The following is a 25,925-nucleotide window of genomic DNA, read 5'->3' on the forward strand; positions in this document are numbered from 1 at the left end:
GGGTCTTGGGATCAAGTCCCGCATCGGGCTCTCTGCTCAGTGGAGAGCCTGCTCTCCTCCTCTCTCTCTGCCTGCTTATGATCTCTCTTTCTCTCAGATAAATGAATAAATAAAAAATCTTTAAAAAAAAAAGAAAAGGGCGCCTGGGTGGCTTAGTGATTGAGCGTCTGCCTTTCGGCTTAGGTCGTGGTCCCAGAGTTCTGGGATTGAGACCCGCATCGGGCTTCCGGCTCCCTGGGGAGGTGGCTGCTCCCTCCCTCTGCCTGTTGCTCTGCCTCCTTGTGCTTACTCACACTCTCTGGCAAATAAACCTTAAAAAAAAAACAGGTATTGTTAGGTAGACACTAGTAGGGAAAATGCAGGAACTGTACTTGGTTTCTTGCCTTACCCATTGATAGTATTACTGAAGAAGATTGTTGGGTAAGTTTTTTAAGGATTCTGTCAGGGCACCTGGTGGCTCAGTTGGTTAATCAGCTGCTCAGGTCATGAGTTCTGGGATTGGGACCTGTGTCAGGGTTCCTGCTCCGCTGAGGGCCTGCATGCTTCTCCCTTTGCCTACTTGGTGCTCGGTTTTTCTGACAAAAGTTAAAAAAAAATTTTTTTTTTTTCTCAGAGGGACCAGAGAAGTAGGCTTCCACCTGAGCAAGGAGCTAGATGCAGGAGGACCCTGGCATGACCTGAGCTGAAGGCAGCCGCTTAGCTGACACAGGCCACCCGGGTGCCCCAGGAGACCAGTAGTTTCCAAAAGGGCAAGCATTGGAGCACCTGGCTGGCTCAGTGGGTTAAGCCTCTGCTTTCTGCTCAGATCATGATCCCAGGGTTCTGGGGTCGAACCCGCATCGGGGTGTCTGTGGGAAACTGGTTTCTCCGTGTCTCTCCACCTGCTTCTCTGACAAATCTTGAGAAAAAAATGTCAAGCATTTATTTAAATTGGTGCTGGCTCAATCAGTAGAGCATGCATCTGAAGGTCCAGGGTCTTGGGTTCAAGCCCCACATGGTGCTTAGAGATGAGTTTAAGAGAAAATTCTTATAAGTAGGGTAGAGACGGAAGGTAAGTTCTAAATGTCCTTCAAACACCGGAAGCAGTTTCTGTAGGCATTTTTGAGAGTGCACGTGAGTGGAGGCAGAGAAGCCGCCAGCTCCCCGCTGAACATGGGCCTTAATCCTGGCCACCCCATGCAGGCCTCTTTGGTACAAAACTGGGCCTCTGAAGTAACTTGAGCAAGGCAGTGCTTGCTGCTTTGTATTAAATGACAGGAGGAGGGGCGCTGGGGTGGCTCTGTTGGTGTGTCTGCCTTAGGTCATGATCCCGGAGTCCCACTATAGGCTACTCTGAACCTCCTCTTTCCTGCTCTCACTTCTCCAAAATTTAAAAGGAAAAAAAAACGCCCATTGCTGATACTAAATATAAAATACTGAAGATCCTTCCCAAAACGAACCAGGTCTCCATTAGACCACCTCAGCTGCGCATAGACACAAATTCACCATGGAGTACCTAATAAACTGGTTAATTTTGGGGTCCAGTTGATGTGCTAATTTCCTTTTAATCAAAAGCTGCTTCCCCCTCAAATGTAGACTTCCATCCAGAATGCTTAGACAGTCCTGTCTTGGCCAACAGTGAACATAATCTATAATGTAAAACTGGATTTGAAAAAAAGGATGTGAAGACTCCTTCCAGATGGCATGCTTACAGAAGGCTGGCTTTTACTTAGGGCAGACACAGCCTCATCACTCTCCCATGGCCCTTGCCTTTGGTGTTCGACTCTGTTACTGAATAACATTCTACAGAGCACTTGCCAGCTACTGGGCCTGCCCTGGGGGGCGTGAGCACAGAGCTCTGCAAAGTGGTCCTTGTGGTCCCTCCAGATCCCAGACTCCTTTGCAGTTCATCCGGTGCCATGGAAGTCCCCCCGGGCACCTGCTCCAGGCCTCCAGTCCAGTCCCTCTTGCTGTCATGGAAATGTTACCTGGATCCCTAAGTCTCCGGAGAGAGTCTCTCTATCCCAAATGATACATTGAGATGTGGGAGATTTTTGAGGTTGGGGTTTGGTTCTCATTTTCCCAATGTATCCTGGCATGAACACTTGTTTTTTCATGAACTTAGCATATTCATGTGATTTTCTTACTGCGGATCTCAATTTTTTGAGTAAATACTGTGTTTTAGTGGTTTATGATTAATTTTGAGTATTATAAAGGTGTAGATGAAAATGAGCTTTCGAAAGATAACGTGTGAGCAGAAAGGGGGGGGGGATGTCAAGCAGGCCTCCCACTGAGCAGAGCTGCAGAAGGCCTTGAGATCATGACCTGAGCTGAAATTAAACTTAACAGGCCAAGTTCCCCAGGTTCCCCTAAAATGAGAGGTTTTGATAAGAGGCCTGGCTCCCCTCTGGCCAGAGAAAGCGCTGACAGCAGAGATGGGGTGCGGTGCAGGTGGGGAGAAAGGCATCCTTCAGAAGGAAGAGCTGTGTGGAAGCCCTGAGGCAGGCACAGGCAGAGCAGACAGCAGTTCTTAGATCCGTTCTTGGCGTCTGGTGGCCCCTCAAGTATCGGTAACCCAGTAAAGGCTGCATTGGTGAAGTTCGGTATTGCAGTAAATAGTGACCTCCTGACCCTGCTGTTGGAACCAGCCAGCAGAGCTCAGACAGTAGGGAGTTCACCAAGGGTCAGGAGAGCTGGAGCCTGTAACGCGGTAGTTCCTGAGTGGGGGGGTCCCTTCCTGCTAGCGTTGGGACGGCTATGGGAGCCTGAGAAGTTGACACAAGGGTGTGTGTGTGTGTGAGATTCAACAGGCAGCACAGGCCTGGTTGGGATTTAATGTTTGTGAGTTTACAGGTTCAGGCATGTGATAGGGGAAAAACTAAGTGGCCATGGGAATGTGGAGTATTGATTTAAATTCACAATTTCCAACCAAAAGCATATGGAACTGCAGACTTAACTAACAGAGCAGCAATGCATTGAGATCCACAGAGAAAGCATTTTTTATACCTCGTTCTAGTGTTTGATAACCAGCAGTCAAGCAAATCAGTAAACCCTCCTGCATGCAACTTGAAAGGCCCAATCCTTTGTTAAGTCTAGTTTCGATCTTCGAGTATTCTAATACTGAAGCTGAGCACACTGCTGTTCTGATCACTGTTGGATTTGTGGGGACGGGTGCAGTAAGCTCTTCTGAGTGTGGCCTTGTGTCATTTTAACCTTCAGCCTCAGAAAAACTGCAGTGATAGTGTATTAAACTTCAAATTCACCGATTATCCTTGAGTTTTCATTCTGCATCTGTCTGACCCTGTGGATCCATTTGTCACCCCCTAAGTACTCAAGAACATACTTTCTGCTCTGCAACCCCACTACAATTACCAGGATATATCCTGGCGACACATCTCTCTCCTGCTGTTCCAATAGTCTTTCAGCAGGAAGGGTCCAAGTCCAGTTAAAGACACTATACTTTCTAATCTTAATTTAATGAAATTTTGAGCCTCCAACTACTTTCAGTGACTCGGTGTATATAAGAAAGAACAGATAGTAGATGTCTCCTTCCTAAGATTTACATTCTAACTGATCCTTTTTTTTTCCAGTGGGAACTACCTTCTGTCCTTGAGATCAGGACCTGAGCTGAGATAGAGTAGGATCCTGTAACCGACTGAGCGCCCCTAGGCTATTCTGACATACCCATAACTGGTTATTCCTCTGGCTCATCTTGATAGGTGAGTTGCCACATCTTGTAGACTCCCGCTTCTAGGACCGCTTCCTCTTTGCTCTCCATGGCAGTCCTTGATCGTCTTGGGCACCTGTACAGGCTGCTGGGGGCTGTCCATGCCTGTGCTGACATCGCATTCCCCATCCACCCCTGCCACTATCCTGGTAGTGCTGTTCATGGCCGCCCATCACCCCTACAGACCGCCTTTGAGAAAAGCCTTTATCTTCATCCATTTCTCATGCCATTATTTCCTTTTGTTTTTTTTTTTTTTAAAGAATGGGTTACAGTGCAGTTTAGTGTTTGTTCCAATACGACATTGAGCAGTCCTCAACACAGTCTAGTTGCAGACCATTTTCATCTTTCCCAACAGAAACCCGATTCCCACTAGTCTCTTCCAACCCTCCCTTGCCATGACCCCCAGCAAGCACTGGCCTTTGGCGTTCGCACCTGAGAGGGGCTTGCTGTCTCTGGCCAATTGGCCGCTTCACACAGAATCATGGTATGTGGCCTTTCGTGACTGGCATCTTTGACTTCCCATAATGTTTTTGAGGTTTATTAACAGCGTGTATCCGTAATTCTACTCCTCTTTAGGACAGAGGAGTTCCACTGTGTGGCTGGACCATTTTGTCTAGGAGTTGTCAATGCCTAGATACTTGGGTTCCCATTCCTGGCTCTGAATGCTGCCGGGAACACTAAGCATATACAAGTTGTGTGGACACATTCTCATTTCTTTGGTATATATACCTCAAAGCAAAATTGCTGTTTTTTTGTTTTTAAAGATTTTATTTATTTATTTGACAGCGATGACAAGGAGGCAGAGAAACAGGCAGAGAGAGAGGAGGAAGCAGGCCCAGCAGAGAGCCCGATGCGGGGCTTGATCCCAAGACCCTGGGTTCATGACCTGAGCTGAAGGCAGAGGCATTAACCCACTGAGCCACCTAGGCATCCCAAAAATTGCTGGGTGTTGATAATTTTATGTTTGAACATCTTGAGGAACAACAACCTTTTCCGAAGTGGCACATGCTGGGTTCCTCAGCTGATAACGTGTCTGACGTGTCTGCCTTCTCAGGTCATGGTCCCAGGGTCCAGAGATCAAGCCTTGTATAGGTTGTATAGGGCTCGCTGCTCAGGGGGAGTCTGCTGCTCTCTCTGCCTTGGCCTGTCTCTTCCCTTCCTCTCGCCTGCTGGTACTCTGCCTCCCTCCCTCCCTCCCTCTCCCAAGTAATGAAATAGAAAATGGGTTGTGTTTTACTGATCTTACAAATTTTATTTTTGTAATTGGAATTTTGCTTCTAAATTAGATGAGAAGGTTTCAGATAGCTGTTTGCAAGCGTTTCTGAGAATTGACAGAGTGTGTGGATAATTTTATTCCCAGTAAATGAAAACACTAGTTGGATATAATCATCACTTTTTTGTTGTTGTTTTAGGGTCTGTTAAATTCTAGGGATGTCCTGCTACACCATATAAGAGTACGTAATTTCAGGGGCACCTGGCTGGCTCAGTTGGTGGAGTGTGACTCTTGGTCTCGGTCTCGGGGGTCATGTGTTTGAGCCCTGAATTGGGCTCCTCACTGGGTGCAGAACCTACAATCAATACCTTAAAAAAAAAAAAAAAAAAGATAAGTAGAATTAAGTAATAATGCTAAGTAAATGCAACTAAGTGCAGCAGGATTATCACCCACTACTTGTGCTCCTTATTAACTTGTACTTGACCTCCAATTCCTGGTGCCTCCAGTCTTTGGCAATTGTTTTTGGGTATAGATGAAGCAATGTGTTTAAGAATGAACACAGAAGAAGCTATGTTGTCAAAACCACCTTAACATCTATCAGGATTCTGATGTTCCCGTAGGCCAACTAAGTGAATTTTGGGAACATCTGCATGTTTGCTCAATAATTGATCACAGGCTCTTGAGCAGACACTGGTATTTTTTGTTTTTTTTTACGATTTTATTTATTTATCTAACAGATCACAAGTAGGCAGAGAGGCAGGCAGAGAGAGAAGGGGAAGCAGGCTTCCTGCTGAGCAGAGAGAACCCGATGTAGGGCTCGATCCCAGGACCCTGCGATCATGACCTGAGCTAAAGGCAGAGGCTTAACCACACTGAGCCACTCAGGTGTCCCAACACTGGTATTTTGGAAAATGGAAAGGTGAAGCAGGCACTACTACTACCTTCGATGTGAATCCCCAGAACCTCTTCATTCCCTGGAGGTTTGTAAGCGACCTCCAGGGACCACTGATAAGTTGCTTGCCTCCATCCTCCCCATCTAACCCTTGTACTAGGGTAGAACTCTGCCTACTTGGCCTTGGGTCCCCCAGATAGCCTTGCATAGGAGCTAAGTGGACTTTCCACATCATCCCTTTTCAAGAGGGAAGTGGACTCTGGCTGGGCCAGGCATCACTCAGGCACGGCTCCTCCGTAATCAGCCTGTGGCCCCATCGGCCACTTGGCCCCTGGCCTCTCCCACACGGCCTCCTCCCTCCCTCCAGCTGCTTCTAGAGAGAGCTGCATGACTTCGAAGGATTTTGAAAAGTATGTTTGAGAGTGTAGTGTAGTTTAGCATTATTTCTCTGTGTTTGTGTATTAACAATGAGGGGTTAATAGGACGGAACTCAAGTCTGATACTGGTCATTATCTGCTGGGGAGGTAGAGCCTTGCTGCCGAGAGTGGGCCCTGGAACCAGATGGTTTAGAATCCTGGTTCTGCCACTTAGAGCTGTGTGACCTTAATCCCTCAGTATTTTATATCATCATTTAAAAATAGGAATTATGAATAGTACCCACTTCAACAGATGGTAGCCAGGATTTACTGAGTTGGTATGAAGTGTTTGGTATGGCACTGGGCACATAGTAATTGCTCTATGTGTTTGCCATTACTAATACCGTTGCAGTCCTATTCCCATGACTACGAATGGACCTTTCCAGTAACAGAAGGGGAGAGAGGTTCAGAACTTGTCTCTGAATAATGAAATATTAACTGAAAGATTGCCTCACACATGGAAACGTACTTGACATTGGCAGACAAAATATTGAGGCCTTTGCCATCTTACTATCTTTCCAAAGTGTCCCTTCTAGAATTTAATTTCACATAACTCATCACCAACTACACAATTTTGGGGATGTGAAAAAAAATAACCAGAATTCAGCAACACACAGCCTTCCTGGGTGCCACGCCCTCTAAAGGAGAACCTGCCAAGCTGGCTTCACTGGGTTACGACGCTGCCCGGAACCCCAGGAGTTGTGCCCCTGCACTCAGTGACCCCATCATTCCACGCTGGATACCCTTTAAGTCCCTTTCCATGAGGGTTTCTGTGGAAGTCCTGTAATTTCAGCAGAAGCCCGGGTTGGTGAGTTACAGTATGATGGTGTTCAGGGGGCCGTGTTCTCACACGTGTACCCTGCTGGAAGGAATTGTTTAATTCCAGCTCATCCCCAGAGGGCGTAACCCGCGAAGTCGGGGATGTCTTGAGAGCATTGGGATTGACGTGCACAGAAGCAGTTAACTCTCCTATCATTCTCAGCCCCTTCTTCACACCGACTCAGTTTTCCTTACTTCCGTAACAATTATCTGCTGCTCGCCTCCTCGGAATGTCCTGCAGAGGCTCCGTAGGGATACATTCCTGATCTGCCCGTGAGAGGCTGCTGTGCCTCCCCCTTCCTCTAGAACAATAACAGGAAGATGAAAGTGGTCGATCTCCGATGCATGTGTTCTCTCTGGCCTGGAGCTCGATTTCCCTCATGCTTCCTAAAGGTGAGTTCCAACAAATACGGAGTGAAATAGAGTGAAACGAATTAAAACATGATTAATTGGGGCACCTGGGTGGCTCTGTTGGTTGGGCGACTGCCTTCAGCTCAGGTCGTGATCCCGGAGTCCTGGGATCGAGTCCCACATTGGGCTCCCAGCTCCACAGGGAGTCTGCTTCTCTCTCTGACCACCACCTCGCTCATGTTCTCTCTCTCAAACAATTAAGTAAAATCTTAAGGAAAACAAAATAAAGTGTGATTAATTCTCTATGATCTTCCTCCTAACTGTGCTGCCTTCCCCATCTCTACACAGGAACAATTTGAACATTTCAGTGTGGGGAAGACCTGGCCGGCAAGCTTGGGTGAATGTGGATTTCTGAAAAAGATCTTGATTCTGTCCAATCACGGAGCTCAAGAATTGGCACCGAGCATGGCCTGGCCAGTCTCACACGTCCGGTTGGTGAGCTCCACTTCGAGGAGCATTGCTTCATTGTATTGCCTGATAACATACATGGTGTGAACCACATGCGTGATTTAAGTTTTTCTAGTAGCCACATTTTAAAAAGTGGGAAAAAAAAGGTGAAACGTTACTATGTTCATGTAACCTAGGATATGTAAAATACCATTTCAACATACAATCAATATAAAATGATTGTAAGATACTTTACTCTTCTTGTGTATGTGCACTAAGTGTTCAAATTCTGGTGTGTATTTTACAATTAGAGCTCAGCTCAAATTCGAACGAACCACATTTCAAGTACTCAGGAGCTGCCCATGGTTAGTGGCTGTTTGTGCTGGTCCCAGGGTCTGGGTGGTGCTCTGGGGTGCGTCCCCACCCCACGGATATTGGTTGTGGCTGCTCTAGCCCTGTGGGCCCCAGCAGCAACCACCAGGGAACTTTGAAAAACAATGTTGTTTATTCACAGGTTCTATACATAGCCCGCAAGGAGGGGGGCACTCAGTGAGGCCAGTATTGGCTTGACATTCATCTAGGACTCAACTGGATTTCAATTCAGAAGTGAGTTTTTGTCTAACAGGTACTGTAGAAGGAAATTGTCCGCATCTCCCACATTCTAGGAGGGTGGGCACATCAGCCCCACTAGGGTAGAGTGAGATCAGTTCGGTCTCCATCTCATGGCTCCTGACCCTTCGGCTAGACAATATTGATGGTCTTGATGTCAAGGCTTTGCTCCTCAAACTAAAGACCTGAGGTGTGAACTTGAGGAAGCAAAAGTTGAACAGCATTCTGATTTTCCACGTCAGGCTCCCCCTACACACACCCTCCTCTGCACCCCAGCTATTTAAAACCGCTCTGGAATGTTCTAAACATCTCTCCCCTCTTTTGATATCCCTCCTTTATTCTTTCTTCACTACCTTCAAGCAAGAAGCAGAATTCAGTAGGAAATGGTTGGAAGGGTTGGGGAGACAAAATGGAAGTATAAGGAAGAGCAGACCTTGTCTTCCTACCCACCCCTGCCTTCAAGTCCAAAGCAGAGCCAAGAGAAAACAGTGGTGTGGCTTTGCGCAGAGGCAGCAGGTCTGGCCTGGGGTGTGAACCCAGGCACAGTGGTCCCCATCTGGGTGGGAAGGGTTAAGGACCAGCGGCAAGTCTGCTTTGGTTTGAGATGCTGCGTGGCCGACGACAGGGTATCCGGCTACTTTCCATGTCCAACGTGGCGTCTCCTGGCTGCGGCTGGCCTCGTGCACATTTCAGCACGAGCAGTGGGTCTTTTCCCTCGGATCCTGGGCCACAAGGATTGGCCTAGAATCCAGGGCCAGGCTGTTCACAGGGCTCTCCCCAAATAAGTGCAGGCTGTTGCGGGCGATCAGCTCCCTGGCCATCAGCATGAAGACCTCGTCTATGTTCTTAGACTCCTTGGCAGATGTTTCTAAAACAGCAAGAAGGCCGTACTTCTCAGCCAGGGTGCAGGCATCCTCAAACAGGACATGCCGTTTCTCCCACAGGTCACACTTGTTCCCTGGGAGCAAGAGAGAAGCAGATGTTCCATGGGTGAACTGAATCTGAGTTGTTGTTTTTTTTTTGTTGTTTTTTTTTTTTTAATGAACCTTTAATAGAAACAGTTTAGTTCAGTAATAGGCATGCATGATTCATCCCTGAACAGCCATTGTGGGCAGATTTACTGAAGATGAAACCCCTGATGATGAAAACAGAGCCATTGTCTTAATTCACTGTCAAATGAGATCTTGAGGAGCTTGGAGAAATGGGCTGGAGGGGGGTGTTTTATCGGGAGGGACCCGTGGAGCCCCTCCGTTCTAGGGAGCGACAGTCATTCCTTCCTTCTAAGTCTAACAAGGTAAAAACAGTGCCAGAGCGGGTGTCTTGGGCTTTTTGCTGCTTCCTTCAAATCTTGTTTCTCTTTCTGCTCCCTTTCCCAAACCACAAAGGGTTGCACACTGTGGGATGGGCCCTGGGCTAGCAGAGGGGATTGTGATTAGGATTTGCGGGATTGAAGGTGTGAGATGAACACAGGATTTAGCTGTGACTTAAATACAGTCTGATGCAGACTGCCAGTGTGCAGTTCGTGAATGCTGACAAACGGACATGCCCTGTAACCATCATTCCTCTCAGGATATAGAACATTCCCTATCACCCCGGAACGTTCAGTGACGGGTTTTGTGAACACGGTTACAGAAGGAAGAGTGACCCATCTCTTGAATTCCCACTTACCCCCACAGACCTCCAGTCATTGGACTTGGATTTCTCTGAGGCAGTAAGCCAGAGGTAAAATTGTTTTCCACAGGATTTTTTCTACAAGACCTCAGGATTTATTACAAATCTATGGTAACTGAGATGGGCCAGACTGGTGTTTCTCAACTGGTGTTTTTTCCTTTAAAGGAGCATCTTAGACCCTTTTTCCCATAATTAACTGTCCCCACCAAGAAAACCTTGAAAATTTTTCATTTTGAAACAATTACAGGGGGCGCCTGGGTGGCTCAGCCATTAAGTGTCTGCCTTGAGCTCAGGGTCCTGGAATCAAGCCCTGCATCAGGTTCCCTGCTCAGCGGGGAGCCTGCTTCTCCCTCTCCAGCTCCCCTTGCTTGTGTTCCCTTTCTCACTATCTCTCTCTGTAATAAATAAAAATCTTAAAAAAAAAAAAAAAAAAAGGAACAGTTAAAGACTCACAGGTTGTTGAAGGAGGACCTTCAGGTCAGGGAGGTGTCTAGCATACCGTGAACAGTATGCAGAGGTGTGCACTGGATCACTGGGGAAAGATTGATGGAGTGACAGATACTGAAATTAAAAATGTCTGTTTAGGGGATGCCTGGGTGGCTCAGTTGGTTAAGCGGCCAACTCTTTTTTTTTTTAAGATTTTATGTATTTATTTGACAGGAATCACAAGTAGGCAGAGAGAGTGGGGGGCGGGGGAACAGGCTCCCTGTGGAGCAGAGAGCCTGATGGGGGGCTCAATCCCAGGACCCTGGGACCATGACCTGAGCTGAAGGCAGAGGCTTTAACTCACTGAGCCACCCAGGCGCCCCTAAATAAAATAATTCAAAAGAATACCTGACTCCATCCCTCTGTCAGGCAGCGTCGGCTCAGGGCTGAGGGAACCTCTCTACAAGTGTTCAGTCTGAGACACCACCTACCTATGGAGCTCGACTGAACACTTGAGTCACAGAGATAACCAGGTTCTAATCCCTGGAGACTAAATACTACTTTATTTGGAAGAAAGGTCTTTGCAGATGTTAGGAATCTGGAGATGGGGGGCACCTGCGTGCCTCAGTGGGTTAAAGCCACTGCCTTCAGCTCAGGTCATGATCTCGGGATGCAGGGATCGAGCCCCGCATCAGGCTCTCTGCTCAGTGGGGAGCCTGCTTCCTTCTCTCTCTCTGCCTGCCTCTCTGCCTACTTGTGATCTCTGTCTGTCAAATAAATAAATAAAATCTTAAAAAATCTGAAGATGGGGAGAGGGTCCTGGGTTAGCTGCCTGGGCTCCAATACAGCCCCATGTAACCTGCTGCGTGGGCTGGGGGAGGACTTCACAGGCACAGGAGGGGAGGTGGAGAGGGACGTACACACTGGGTGTTGTGGCCACAGCAGAGATCCGTGGCAGCCGCCAGAAGCTGAAAGAGGCCAAGAACAAATTCTCCCCCGGAGTCCCCAGAGCCCCTGGAGCGGTGTGGTGTGGCCCTGTGGATGCCTTGGTTTTGGCCCACTGATAGCGGGTTTAGATTTCTGGCCTCCGGAATTGAGCAAGAACACCTTCCCACAATTTTGAGCTGCTCGGTTTATGGTTCTGTGCCCCAGCAGCCACTGGAGACGGACTCAGGCAGGCACGGATCTTCAACACAGCTAGCTGCACGCGCGTCTCCAGCCCAGGAGGCCGAAGCTCAGCGCACAGCGCTGCCTCTGGAAGGCAGGTGGGGGAGGGGATGCCAGAGGAGCGAGCGTCCCCGAGCTGGAAGTGTGGTCTGCTCCTTGCATCCCTCCCTCGGAGCTGTGGGTGCTGGGCTCAGGTGCATTGGTTCTGCTTTTTAGGACCTGCTCCCCGCCAGCCTGCCCCATGGCCATGGCAGGTCAGCAGCCCCCTCTGTCCAGGGCCCGGCCTCGCCGCTGCTGGGGGTGGCACACGTGGAGATGCGCCGGGACACCTGGACACGGAAAGAAACCGTGTGTTCGCCACTTGCGGGCTGAGCCCTTGCTTGCTAAGGGCTGTGTGTGGGGCACCCAGAGAGATGTTCCTGCCCAGAAGGAAGGCGTTCTCATCTTGTCAGGGAGACCGGACAGACACACAGTTGAGTCAATCAACTACAAGAACTTTCTGAACCGACACAAGCCACGAAGAAATACAGGCAGAGGACCCGGTGAACGGTAACAGTTGTTCATAGCACAGGTGTATAATCCCTTGTCCACATTTCCCAGATCCAAAAACCTGGGAAACCCCTAGGTGTATTTGGTCATTCCTCTGATGGTAAAATCTGCCCCAAACTGGCATTTTTAAGTTTTTATGCAACCTGCTTTGTATGACTAGGTTGCACATTGCACTGCACTGAATAAATAAGGATGCATTAGACTTCGGGGTGTTGGCCCAGACCTACTCAGGGTGTCACAGAACACAGTCTTCTGAGATCTGACAGATCTGAGGGCTGAAATCTTAGGCATGAAGAGTTCTTTTCTGAGAGGCTGGGGACCTGGAAATAGAACAGCAGTGGAAGTGGGACGTTTGCCTGAAATCCTAAGGGGACAAAGCAGGTGCTGAGGGAAGTCAGAGAGCATCCTGTGTAACCTGTAAAGGAAGTTGGCTTCTGAGTTTTCCCTCTGATGGGGGGTACCAAGAGCCAGGAGGTCACAAACAGCAGACGATGAGGAGAAGGTAAGAGCCAGCCTTCTCCAGGGGGAAAGCGGGGGGTCCCAAGGATTTTAAACACAGGGACACTACTGAGGGGCTGGTCTTCCACTAAATGGCTGGAGAGGAGGAGTACAAATCGGGGCACAACCATCTCTGACCTTTGTAGGAACGTCTCCGAGAGGCTGTGGTAAACTTGTGAAAGAGAGAGACACCTGTGTGAAGAGAAATGTGGAAACAGGAAGGAAGACAGTGGGGGCAAGGACACTTCTGTGAGGGAACAGCAAGTTGACTTTTCTAGATTAAGGCATGGAGGCCACAGAGACAAAAACAGGAAGAGCCGTTGTGTCAGCCCTGGGGACTGGACACGTCATAAGCTGACACATCGTGGCCATCTTTGGGGGCATTCCTAGAACCGGATGATTGCGAGGAATAACAGACTGGGGAATAAGTGCCACCACAGCTGTGAGATTCCTGGAAATCCTGCAACATCTTAGCATTTTTAAAAAGATTTTGAGACAGCAAGAGAAAGAGAGCAAGCACGAGAGGGAGGTGGGGGCAGAGGGAGAGGGAGAAGCAGACTCCGCTGAGCAGGGAGCTGGATGTGGGGCTCGATCCCAGGACCCTGCGATCATGACATGAGCTGAAGGCAGAGGCTTTAACCCACTGAGCCACCCCCATCCTAGCCTCTGTTACCCCCTCCTCTGCCCCATCTGTGTCTGCAGCAGAGAAATTAGTTGAGGGTGCTCTGGGGAGAGACTGCAAGGGAGGCCCAGCATGGTGGAGAAAGACAGCTCAGAAGGGAAGGGGCCCTGGGGCATGCAGCTTTTCCTTGCCCAACTTCCAGGCCCCGAGGAAGAACTGCTTCATTGTGGGGAGTACACGCATTTAGTGGAAAAGAGATTCAGTCCATCTTCCTGGGGTAACTTCAAGTGTGATTAGAATGGCTTCATTCGGGGCGCTTGAGTGGTGCAGTAGGTTAAAGCCTCTGCCTTCAGCTCAGGTCATGATCCCAAGGTCTTGGGATCGAGCCCTGCATTGGGCTCTCTGTTTGGCAGGGAGCCTGCTTCCTCATCTCTCTCCTGCCTGCCTCTCTGCCTACTTGTGATCTCAAATAAAATCTTTAAAAAAAAAAAAAAGGAACATCTTCATTCCCTTCAATGAGATGCACATTTTCCACCCTTGAGTGTCCCTTCTCAGGGAGCTACTACCTCTGGTGGGGTTTCTTTCAGCCCCTGAGGTCATGGGTGGCCTTCCCCATCGGCTCTGCTCTCCAGCCACGGGGCCTCTTACTTAGCCCCTCTGGCTGGCACAGCAGACCCGCCTCTTCGATCTGGAAATAACAGCTTCCCCTTACTGAGGTGTTAGCATTGTGCAAGTGCTTCCCATATATCCATTCAACCCAACAGTGCACCTGAAGCAGGCATCAGTTTCATAGATGAGGAAATAGAAATTAGAGTAATGAGCCCAAGTTCAGAGGGGAAGGGCAAAGGTGGGGATTGAACCCCAATCGGTCTGACTGAAATCCAGGTAAATGCAGCGACTCAGAGGGCTCAGAATCGTAGCCGGAGTCGGGTAAGCAGTTCGAGTCCCCTGTCACCAGCAGCTCCCTAGCACCAGCCCTGGACCTCAGGTGGGGCCCCACCCGTCAGGGAGCTGCAGTCCTGAAGGATGCGGGACACCTGCACAAACATCCTCCTCCGTGCTCCCCAGAAGTGGTTGCTGGGGAAGACATGTATGGCTATTTTGGGGTCAGTGCTTACTCCTCAAACTCTGGACTCTGCTTATAGAAGCATTTATATCAAAAGTCAAATTACAAAAGTTTCTGGTCCTAAAGGGGGCCTTCGGTGAGAAGCTACAGGAGAGAGCGGGATCTCAGTCCTCCCAAAGAGACCAGGTGTCTTCTGCGGGGAGGCCTCACTGGTCTCTCCTGCCTGGTTTCTGCCATGTGGGAACCCCACTCTGAGAACAGGAGTGTACAGGAAGGGAGGGGCATCCACTTTGGCAGCAGACTGTGGAATCGGGGGCTTTTGATCTGAGGTAGCGGGAAGGAGGGAGCGTGCTCTAGGCTCTGGAATGACTGTTTCTCAAGTTAGGAGGAGTGGTGTGAGCTTCAAAGCAGCATTCCCTTCAAGTCTGCATATGAGAGGCCAAACTACGAATCAAAACACCCTTTCTGCAATCATGGCAGTAATAAGGAATGGGCCCGATGTGCTCAGAACACGTGCCAGTGACCTCCTACCCGTGCCCAGACTTTGCATCCTGTGACCGCCCTCACCGCCGGCACCCGGCTCTTAGTCTCAGGTAGGCACCTCGCCCAGACTCGCCCGTCCTCGGGGTGGCCAGCAGCCTTGGGTCATCCTTTGCCATGAGAAGAAGGAACGAACAGGACAGTGGGATTTGCTCGTGAGTGAATAGATAGAGAATGAGGGGGCTTGTGGCAGGAGCAGGTGGGGAGGTGATGCTTTGAGAGACTCCACGAGTAAGGCGTGAAAAGCAGCTCTGAGGGAGAGGAAGCAGGTGCACAGTACAGAACAAGGAGGCTGGTTCCCAGAGCCCAGCCCTGAGAGGGGGGATGCATAGATCCTGCCTGTCGGGGCGGGGGAGGGGGTGGGCGAAGGCGGCTGGCTCGACTGTGGCTCCTGTTCTGACCGGGCCTCAATGCTGGCTTTTCCTAGGGCCTAGGAAGTTGCACCCTCACCATAAGCCCTGAATTATTTGGAACATAGAAGAGACAGTTCCTCAAACAAACTTCCTAGAACACATCCTACGGTTTATATTAAACACTTACTTGGTGCCAGGCATTGCTAAGCAATGCATATACAGTATCTCATTACATTTTTTACCACAACCCATTGAGTATTAGTCCCATTTTACAGACCAGGAACTGAGGCTCAGAGACTGGCCACAGAGCTAGGACCTGCTTGTCAGAGGATGAATCAGCCATTAAACCATGGTGTGTTTACTTAGCTCCTCCTCAATCTCACAGCTAGACCTGGTGCTGCGCAAACTTCCATTTGCCTACAAATCTCCTTAGGATCCTCTTAAGATGAAGATTCTGCTTCAGGAGGTCTGGGATATGGCCTGAGATCACCGCATTTTTTTTTTTTACAAACTGCCGCTGATCACTGCTGGCCCTCAAACCACACTTTGAGTAGGTAGCAGGGGCCCAAACCGTCTTGCTAAAATGAAGCAGCCATTGGTTAGCAGTTGTGTTCATAGGAGGGAGGAAAAGGCAGCTCCGATCGCAGAATTGGAACTACAGACTTTGCATTTGGAAATGTTACCGCCTTCCGAATGTATAGTAGGGCCTCTCTCCTGAAGCCGACCGTTTCCTTTGCGCGGTTCAAGTTGCTGTCCTTTTTGAGGGGGGTTGGTCATCAAAAGTTGCTTAGGATCCTAGCAGGTGTGAGGAGTCATTCATGGGTACGGTCCCATGCCTCCGGACAGCCCCCTTGGGGATTTGGAGTCATCTGTTACCGTGGACCTCAGCCTACAGGGTATTTCCTCTGTGGTCCACAGGCATTTGCATCAAATCAGTTGGGGTGTGATGCCTTCATCGAGAAGCCTGGGCCCCATCCCGGGCCTCCGGGACCAGACATTCTAGGGCAGGGCCTTAGGTGGGAATCTGTATTATTAACAAGTTGACACCCCACCCTCCACATTCTCAAGTGAATCTGATGGGAGTTTGGGGGCCAACCACTTTCTGAGGCCCGTCCACCACTAGCACTTTTGTATGATTCCACGTTCCCTTGCCATCAGAAACACCCAGAAAGCTGAGCATCTGCAGAGGGGGCCAGGGAAGGATATCGAAATGCTTGGAAAATGCCGTACCAATCAGCATGATGACCAAGTTCGCCGCTCCGTATTTTTCTATCTCGTGGATCCAGTGAGGCACAGACTCGAAGGTGGACCGTCGGGTGAGGTCGTAGGCGATGACGGCGGCGTGGGCACTGCGGTAATAGCTCTGAGTGATGGTCCGGAAACGCTCCTGGCCCGCCGTGTCCCACACCTGCATCTGGAAGGGGCAGGAGAGGGGGGTCCACATCAGGAGTTCCTGTGTCTGACGGCACCTTGCTCACCTGAGTTGTCTACAAAAGGCAGCTTCCTGAGTCTCACTTGGAGACAGACACTCAGTAGGTCAGGAGTGGGGCGCAGGGATCCGTGTTAACCTTTGCTTCTCAGGGTGATCTGGGATGTGCTTTCAGGTTTGGGACCCACCACCCAAGGGACACTTCAGTCGGAGAGGTGGAGTCAATGTCTCAGGTCTGGTGTTGACCTTTTGCTTACCTTTTTTTTATTTTTTAAGATTTTACTTATTTATTTGACAGAGGTCACAAGTAGGCAGAGAGGCAGGCAGAGAGAGAGAGGGGAAAGCAGGCTCCCTGCCGAGCAGAGATCCCGATGTGGGGCTCCATCCCAGGACCCTGAGATCAGGACCTGAGCCAAAGGCAGAGGCTTAACCCACTGAGTCACCCAGGCGCCCCAAGATTTTGTTTACCTTTTGAACCTGCTCGTTGATCCCACCCAAGATGAGAGCACTGGCTGACCCGTCTGATTTTAAAGGATCGCTCAGTTGTGTCTGCTTAGGAGTGTCCTCAGAATACCTTCTCAACGACCATCCCACACAGGGACACCCACCGGCACAGCACAGCCTCCCACCATGTCCAAAGGTACCTTTTGTTCACTCTCTCACACTATTGTACTCATTAATTAATGAATTATTTCATTAAGTCAGCTTGGCACCCAATATGGGGCATGTACTCGTGACCCTGAGATCAAGACTCGCACGCTCTACTGATTGAGCCGGTCAGGCACCTCCGTAAAATGAATTTTTTAAAGATGCAAACATACCCCAAACTAGAGAGAATAAAACAAACAACCATCACATAGACATTATCCAGACAAGATTTCACATTCTTGCTTTATCCAGCCCTTTCCGTTGATTTCTTTGAGGTGTTATTTTAAAGCGAATCCCAGGCTTCATGTCATTTCATTTGTCTCAAAAGTGGGCATTTTCTTATATAAGCACGATGCCATAATCATAGCTAATCAGCTTTCCAAGAATTCCTTGGTATTACTTAATATTCCTTGGTATCGGGCACCTGGGTGGCTCAGTGGGTTAAGCCACTACCTTCAGCTCAGGTCATGATCTCAGGGTCCTGGGATCGAGTCCCGCATCGGGCTCTCTGCTCAGCAGGGGGCCTGCTTCCCTTCCTCTCTCTCTGCCTGCCTCTCTGTCTGCTTGTGATCTCTCTCTGTCAAATAAAGAAATAAAATCTTTTAAAAAAAATATTCCTTGGTATCATCTAATAAAATTTTCTTGTCTCCAAAATGTTTTAATACTGTTATTTTTATTTAATTAAGATTCCAAGCATGACCGTGCTTTACACTTTCACAAACACTTTCTGATCTTTTCTAATCAAATGGGTAAAAGATAGTCTCTGTTATTCAGATTCGCACTTTTCTTTCTTCCCTTTTTTTTTTTTTGGTAAAGATTTTATTTATTTGACAGAGATCACAAGTAGACAGAGAAGCAGGCAGAGAGAGAGGAGGAAGCAGGCTCCCTGCTGAGCAGAGAGCCTGATGCGGGGCTTGATCCAGGACTCTGGGATCATGACCTGAGTCAAACGCAGAGGCTTTAACCCACTGAGCCACCCAGGCACCCCAAATTTGCACTTTTCAAATTATGAGTGAGGCTGGGCACCTTTCTATCTAGACATACATTTCTAAGCTGGTTCTACCAAATTTATGAAATAACAATTGTGTCCAATGAATGGATTGCCTACTTTTTGTATTTGGTTGTTAGTCTTTTCCCTAGATACTTACTGGGGCTCCTTTCACATTAAAGAAATTAGCCTGGAACTTCTTTCCAGTTCGTCATTCATCCTTTGACTTTGTTTATGGTATTTTTGTGGATGTAGAATTTGATCTTTATATCATTATATAGAGATGTATAAATTTGGCCTTTAAGTAGTTATGATTGAGCAATCTTTTCCTTTATGGCTTCTGGGTTCTGTTCTTAAAAGCCTCATTTCCCAGGGCACCTGCATGGCTCAGTCAGTTAAGCTTCTGATTTTGGCTTGGGTCCTGATCTCAGGGTCTTGGGATTAGCCCTGCGATGGGCTCTGTGCTTAGCAGGGAGTCTGCTTGTCCCGTTCCCACTGCCCCTGCTTGTGTTCCCTTTCTCTTTCAAATAAATACTTAAACGCATTTAAAAATAAAAATATATATATAAAAAAAATTAAGGCTGCTAAGCTCCTAGGTGGCTCAGTCAGTTAAGCGTCTGCCTTTGGCTCAGGTCATAATCTCAGGATTCTGGGATCGAGTCTGTTTTGGGTTCTTTGCTTCACGGGAAGTCTGCTTCTCCCACTGCCCCTCTTCCCACTCGTTCTCTCAATCTGTCTCTCTCCCTCATATAAATAAATAAAATCTTAAGAAAAAAAGGCTGATTCCCCCACCCTACAATGATAAATATTTCAATGATCTTTTTTCTGGTGTTCTTATGATTTCATGTTTTATATTTAAATCTTTTATTCCTTAGGCACATGTTTTGGTGTTAAGAACTCTGGCTAAGGGGTGCCTTGGTGGCTCAGTTGTTTGGGCATTTCCTTTCGGCTCAGGTCAAGATCCCGTGTCCTGGGACTGAGCCCCACATCGACTCCTTGCTCAGCAAGGAGACTGCTTCTCCCTTGTCCCTACCCCTACTCGTGCTCGCTTGCTCTCTCTCTCTCAAACAAATAAAATTCTAAAAAAAAAAAAAAAAGAAAAAGAAAAAAAAAGAGAACTCTGGCTAAGAGAGGAGGAGCCAACCCCAAGCCTTTCTCACCTTCACTTTCTTGCCATCGATCTCAAGGGAGCGCACAGTGAAGTCCACCCCAATCGTGTTCTGCTGTGTCTCTGTGTAGACCCCAGATTTGAAATGCTGCACCACACACGTCTTCCCCACATTGGAATCCCCAATGAGGATGATCTTGAACAAATAGTCAAAATTCTCATCTGCTCCCCTGGAGGAACTAGAGAACTGCATGGCTCCTGCCCTAGAATGCACCTGGAAGAAAAGAAGGAATCCATCATCTCTCTAGTGAGCTAGGCACTGTTCTAGACACTCGGGATGTAAGACAGAACAAGAGAAAGGGAGGTTATTCATTCATTGAACTCACATTTTTTAAAAAACATTTATTTATTTATTTATTTGACAGAGAGAGAGGGAAGCAGGCTTCTGGCTGAGCTGAGAGCCCGATGGATGTGTGACTCAATTCCAGGACCCTGAGATCATGACCTGAGCCGAAGGCAGAGGCCCAACCCACCGAACCATCCAGGTGCCCCAGCACTCACAGTCTTGTGGGAGAAGGATATTAATTCCTGGTCAGGTACAGAGGAGCTGTCCCCACACGCCCACACCTGGCTTACGTGGGTTGGCATTACTTTAAAATGAAGAGGTTTGGGGTGCTTATGTGGCTCAATCGATTTAAGTGACTGCCTTTAGCTCAGGTCAAGATTGCAGAGTCCTGTGACCGGGCTCCCTGCTCAGCAGGGAATCTGCTTCTTGCTCTGCCCCTCACCTCTCTCTCTCAAAGAAATGAAATCTTTTAAAAATAAAAAAATCTGAAGAGGTTTAACTGCCATTCTCTTTTGGGCCTAGCACACAAGCGACACTATCAGAGGACAGCACTGACTGAAATCTTTGTCACTGAGGCAAGGAAGTGCCCCAGGCTCTGTCAAGCGCCCTGAGCGCAGCGGAAGGCAGAGGAGATGCCTACAGGAGGGTTCTAGCTGCCGTTCATCAGCTGGTGGACACGTCTCGCTGTCATCCTACATCCTTCTGGCGGGGAGGAAAACCCAGCAGCAAGGACCAGCAAGACGTGACAGAAGTCAGTTTGGGGAATAATGATGTGGCCTTTTTCTTTTGGTTTTCTTGACCAGGAAAGGATCTGGCTGGCTCAGTCGGTAAAGCTCGTGACTCTTGACCTCAGGGTCATGAGTTCAAGCCCCACATTGGTAGAGAAATAACTTAAAAATAAATAAATTTTAGGGGCGCCTGGGTGACTCAGTGGGTTAAGCCTCTGCCTTTGGCTCGGGTGATGATCTCGGGCTCTCTGCTCGGCAGGGAACCTGCTTCCTCCTCTCTCTCTGCCTGCTTGTGATCTCTCTCTGTCAAATAAATAAATAAAATCTCTAATAAATAAATAACTAAATAAACCTTTAAAAAAAAAACCCTCAAAATGAAAACTATGGTTTTCAAGTGTTTATGGCATATTTTACTATAGGTTGGGAAAGAACTTTAAAGTTCCTGATGACAGTGTTTTCCAAACTAACTGATTATGTCACAACTGTTGGGAGGAGATAATTAGATCTATGGCTAGAGCCCATCTGAGATCTGCCGAATATATTTAAAGACACCCCCACCGCCCCCGCAGGCATACACTCCCCGGGGGATTCCGATGACCATCCCAGTTTGGGGAGCACTGACCAGCACACTGACTCACCCGAAACTTCATTCCCCTCAGCATTTCTGCTTCCATATCTACCTACACTTGGGATGTTCGATGACCGGGAACTCCCTACCTCCTGCAAAAATCCGTGTGGCATGTCCCGCTCTAGCTTACATGGGGGTGAACTCCATCTCCCTGGGGTTTCCATCTGTATCCCCTCAGGCTGTGCCAGGACTTGGCAGATTCCTGTTTCACATGACAGCCCAGCAGAAATCCGAGGCGGCACACACAGTTCCCTCAAGGCAAATATCCCCAGGCCTTTCAACTGCCCTTCATGCTGGCATGTTGGGTCGCCTCAGCCAGTGTTTCATAAAAATACATGAAAGCTTCTCCCATTCACTGATTAAATTTGACGTGCTTCCCGTTGCTCCTGCCTTACGACCCCTTTCTCCATTTCTTCCAGTTTTATTTTTCGGTTTTCTCTGAAGAGGACAAGTCTCCATCATCACACAAATTAAAAAAGCACACAGACCCACAATCTGTAGTGAAAACCGTGCACTTTAAACGGACCAGGAAGGCTCCCAGCACCTGTCTTGGGCGCCTCTGAAACCACCTATGGCAAATGACCTGGCAGATAAAGACACAATGAAACTACTTTTTTTCCCCTTCTGGCTTTTCAAATAAGGAAGGCCATTCCACTTCCGGTGTCATATCACTGTAACTTGAGCGGGGACCTTACTGCCCCCTTCCCCCAGCAAGTCCTCCAGGGTTGGGGGGGAGGGGGACTTTGCCAAAAGCCCTCTTCACCTTAGCCGGTGCCCCCTGCAAGCACAAACGAGCAGTGCGCACCCACCCGATGCCCTCCGTCCCGCATTCTGCAGCCTCCACCTTCCTGGCTCACCTGTCGCTTACCTGGCTGGCTCGCTCACCTCCGCCGGCAGGTAATGTTGACTTGATTCTCGTTTTCTTTCCCGGCCCTGCGCGCCTGCCTTCCTCCTGCCGGGCGGGCGTGGTGGGAGGTCTGGTTCAGTCCCCAGGTGTCGGGTTTGGCGACCTGAGAAAGTGAAAGGAAAGCTCGAGTCCTCCCACCGCCCCTGAGCCGGGCGCCGAGCTGCCCTCGGGTACAAGTGCAAGGTAAGGGGCTGTGGCCAGCGCGCCCCGCGCACGCAGCTTGCCCTCCCAGCCTGCGTCTCCTCGCAAAGCCGGACGAAAAGGACCCTTAACTATTCAGCCGCCCCGTTCCTTCCTTCTACTCACCTCCTCTTTTGCAAACCTTGCCCCCGGTTTTTCCTGGGGTCCCTCGTTTGGCTGGGATGGGGGTGGGGCGGCAAGTTGAGGGGGGCAAGGCCAAGGAGAATACAGCTCTAGGTCTTTTTTTAAAAAAATATTTTATTTAAGGTGCTTGGGTGACTCAGTGGGTTAAGCCTCTGCCTTCAGCTCAGGTCATGGTCTCAGGGTCTTGGGATCGAGTCCCATATCCGGCTTTCTGCCCAGCGGGGAGCCTGCGTCTCCCTCTCCCTCTGCCTGCCTCTCTGCCTGCTTGTGATCTCTGTGTCCAAAAAATAAATAAATAAATAAATAAAAATAAGAAATAAAAATATTTTATTTATTCATTTGACAGAGAGAGAGCAGGAGCAGGGGAAGTGGCAGGCAGAGAGTGAGGAAGAAGCAGGCTCCCTGCTGAGCACGGAGTTGGATCCCAGGACCCCAGGATCATGGCCCCAGCAGGAGGCAGATGCTTAACCCACTGAGCCACCCAGGCGGCACCCGACAGCTCTAGGTCTTGACTCTTTTGTGGACTTGACTCTTTCTGGAGAGCCATGGAGAGAAAGGAGGCGACCCAAAGAGGAGATTTAAAAAAGGGAACAAAACAAAACTCTGAACTTACATGGGAAGAAAGAGCTGAAAAACATTTGTTTTCCTTTCTCAAAAAATCTACGGCAGATGGAAAGTTAATTTCCAGGTCTGAGAAAACCTGGAGTTTATCAGTCTCCTACTGGCTGTAGAAACCTACAGTTGAGGCGAGTTTTCCTTAAGTTTTTCCTCCACAGAATCTGGAAGAGGGACTGCTTGTCATATCTTACGGACTGCATTTTCTCTATGTTGTGGAATGTGAGGTGTGGGCAGTTCAGCTCTCCTGTGCAAAACGGAAACATCGGGTTGATAAAATATTTAAACTGGTATTGTGTTTTCAAACTGTGGGCTGAGACCTGTTAATGAGTCATAAAATCCATTTTTGTGGGTGGCAACCAGCATTTTTTTTTTTTTTTAAAGACTCCATGCTGGGGCGCCTGCGTGGCTCGGTTGGTTGAGCGACTGCCTTTGGCTCAGGTCATGATCCCGGAGTCCCGGGATCAAGTCCCGAATTGGGCTCCCAGCTTCATGGGGAGTCTGCTTCTCCCTCTGACCTTCTCCCCTTTCATGCTCTCTCACTCTCTCTCTCAAATAAATAAATGACATCGTTTAAAATAAAAAAATATATTTAAAGGCTCCATGCCCAGCATGGGTCCTTAACTCATGACCCTGAGCCTGAAAGTCAGTATTCTCTGCCTACTGAGCCAGCCAGGTGGCCCGCAACCAGCATTTTTACAGAGTAAAATAGGACAAAATTTCAGAAGGTATCTCCAGCAGTGGGGCTAAGTGGTGTTTTGTACACTGTTTGGGTCAGGCGTGTCCAGGCATGGATGTCCCACGTGATGTAAAATGTATCTCTTACTGTGGGTTGAGTCTAAAAACATCGTGAAGCCCTGAGAGTTTTCCAAGAGCATTTCTTCCAATGATTCCTTCAGAAAACCTGTAAGTTATAATTTATCTTACCTCATATTCCATTTACACATCACTTTTCAGGAACCTCTCTCTGGAGTCATAAACCCAGTGCTGGCAGGTACAGCACGAAAACAAAGGCCCTGCCAAGGTCATCACTGCCTGTCATTACTTGGAGAGCCACAGGCAGAGGTCCACCAGTGGAAAAAGATGGACAGGTCAAGATCCACTGCCCTGTATGGGCGGGAGGCAGGAAATAAAACCCACTGGACGCTCATGTCAGCGAGGCTGGGTGTCAAAATGGTTTCTTCTTCTGGTAATGGTTACTGGAGAAGGAAAAATAAAAGTCAGCTGACTCGGCCCCAGTACTTGGAGATCATCTAGAAGTAGAAATCAAATAGTAAAATGTCTAGGGCACCTGGGTCGTTCAGTCCATGAAGCCTCTGCCTTTGGCTCAGGTCATGATCTCAGGGGTCTAGGATCAAGCTCTGCAGGCTCCCTGCTCTCCCTCGACCCCCTGCCATGTTCTCCTTCTCTCTTTCTCACGAATAAATAAATAAATAAAACCTTAAAAAATAAAACAGTAAAATGTCTGTCTGGTTATGGAGATTGAGAGAGAGATTCTGACCTCCTCCACCAGACCCTCTCCACCAACATGACGTTGAGTGCAGAGAGCATGGTGTGGGCTTCCTGACCTGCGTGGTAGTGACATAAGTTGTATACTTATTTTATTTTATTTTTTAAAAAGATATTATTTATTTACTTGAGAGAGAGAGTGAGAGAGAGAGAGAGAGGGAGAGCATGAGCCGGGGAAGAGACACAGGGAGAGGGAGGAACAGATTCCCCACTGAGTAATGTGTCCCCCAGGACCCTGGGATCATGATCTGAGCTGAAGGCAGACACTTAACCAACTGAGCAAACCCGGCGCCCTATACTTATTTTATTCACACCCTCTCTGCACACACATACATATACATACACATCTGTACATGCAAACAGATGTTTCACAATAGGTACACGTTACCATTTTAGCCATTTTTTTTTTTTTTTGAGAGAGAGTTCGAGCTGGTGTGGGGAGGGGCAGAGAGAGAGGGAGAGAATATTTTTTAACAAATTTTAAAATTTTTAAAATTAACATATAATGTATTATTAGCCCCAGGAGTACAGGTCTGTGAATCACTGGGTTTACACACTTCACAGCACTCACCATAGCACATACCTTCCTCAATGTCCATAACTCTACCACCCTCTCCCTACCCCTCAACCCCCAGCAACCCTTTGTTTTGTGAGATTAAGAGTCTCTTATGGTTTGTCTCCCTCCCGATCCCATCTTGTTTCATTTATTCTTTTCCTACCCCCCAAATGCCCCATGTTACATCTCCACTTCCTCATATCAGGGAGATCATATGATAGTTGTCTTTCTCCGATTGACTTATTTCGCTAAGCCTAATACCAGAGGGAGAGAATCATAAGCAGACTCTGTGCTGAGTGATGGACACTGGGCTCAGTCTCACGACCCTGAGATCACCAGCTGAGCCAGAATCAAGAGTCAGATGCTTAACCGACTTAACCCACCCAGGTGCCCCCATTTTAGCCATTTATAAGTGTTCTGTTCAACGACATTAAATATATTCACAGCGTTGTGCAACCATCATTGCTACCCAGCTCCAGGACTCTTACGTCACCATGAAACTCGACTCATTAGACAATAACTCCCATTTCTCTTCCCCCTCAGCTTCTTGTAACCATGATCTGACTTTCTCTCCCTATGAATTTGATTACTCTAGCTACTTCATGTAAATGGAATCGTACAATATTTGTCCTTTTGTGATTGGTTTATTTCATTTAGCATAATGCTTTCAAGTTCATTTATGGTGTAGCATGTGTCAGAATTTCATTCCTTTTAAAGGCTGAGTAATATTCCAACACGTATATGTGGATTTTGTTAAGTAATCTCTACACCCAATATGGGGCTCGAACTCACTG

General features: G+C 48.3%; 1 protein-coding gene and 2 long non-coding RNA genes across 5 annotated transcripts; 2 read left to right on the plus strand and 1 right to left on the minus strand.

Annotated features, from left to right (window-relative positions):
- The first annotated feature begins 7,248 nt into the window (after positions 1-7,248).
- LOC309845690 lies at positions 7,249-9,117 on the plus strand. The gene is made up of 3 exons (XR_014301426.1): positions 7,249-7,439; positions 7,746-7,888; positions 8,359-9,117. It is a non-coding gene; the product is annotated as an uncharacterized lncRNA (long non-coding RNA).
- RAB19 (RAB19, member RAS oncogene family) lies at positions 8,331-23,437 on the minus strand. 3 transcript variants are annotated; one of them, XM_082693958.1, is made up of 5 exons: positions 23,065-23,437; positions 22,089-22,230; positions 19,571-19,792; positions 16,576-16,759; positions 8,331-9,411 (listed from the first exon to the last, which is right to left on the minus strand). In XM_082693958.1, exons 3-5 carry the CDS (start codon positions 19,769-19,771, stop codon positions 9,143-9,145), a joined length of 654 nt encoding a protein of 217 aa, XP_082550084.1. In that variant the 5' UTR covers positions 19,772-19,792; positions 22,089-22,230; positions 23,065-23,437; the 3' UTR covers positions 8,331-9,142. The 3 variants fall into 3 exon arrangements, with proteins under 3 accessions (XP_082550084.1, XP_082550086.1, XP_082550085.1); XM_082693960.1 differs by having other exon boundaries at positions 22,078-22,230; positions 23,065-23,149; XM_082693959.1 differs by lacking the exon at positions 23,065-23,437 and having other exon boundaries at positions 22,078-22,388.
- On the plus strand, positions 21,869-24,520 carry LOC309845686. Its single transcript, XR_014301420.1, has 2 exons — positions 21,869-22,117; positions 24,024-24,520. It is a non-coding gene; the product is annotated as an uncharacterized lncRNA (long non-coding RNA).
- Positions 24,521-25,925: the final 1,405 nt, after the last annotated feature.

This window comes from Mustela nivalis (genome assembly GCF_964662115.1).
Source record: "Mustela nivalis genome assembly, chromosome: 12".
Taxonomy (NCBI): domain Eukaryota; kingdom Metazoa; phylum Chordata; class Mammalia; order Carnivora; family Mustelidae; genus Mustela; species Mustela nivalis.

Excerpts from the sequence above, each read along its gene's own strand:
- RAB19 (XM_082693958.1), bottom strand. The coding sequence starts at position 19,771 with ATGCAGTTCTCTAGTTCCTCCAGGGGAGCAGATGAGAATTTTGACTAT. Across the intron at positions 16,760-19,570 it reads TCGATGGCAAGAAAGTGAAG|ATGCAGGTGTGGGACACGGC; the intron begins GTGAGAAAGGCT and ends TGCCCCTTCCAG. Across the intron at positions 9,412-16,575 it reads CTTGGTCATCATGCTGATTG|GGAACAAGTGTGACCTGTGG; the intron begins GTACGGCATTTT and ends TCTTGCTCCCAG.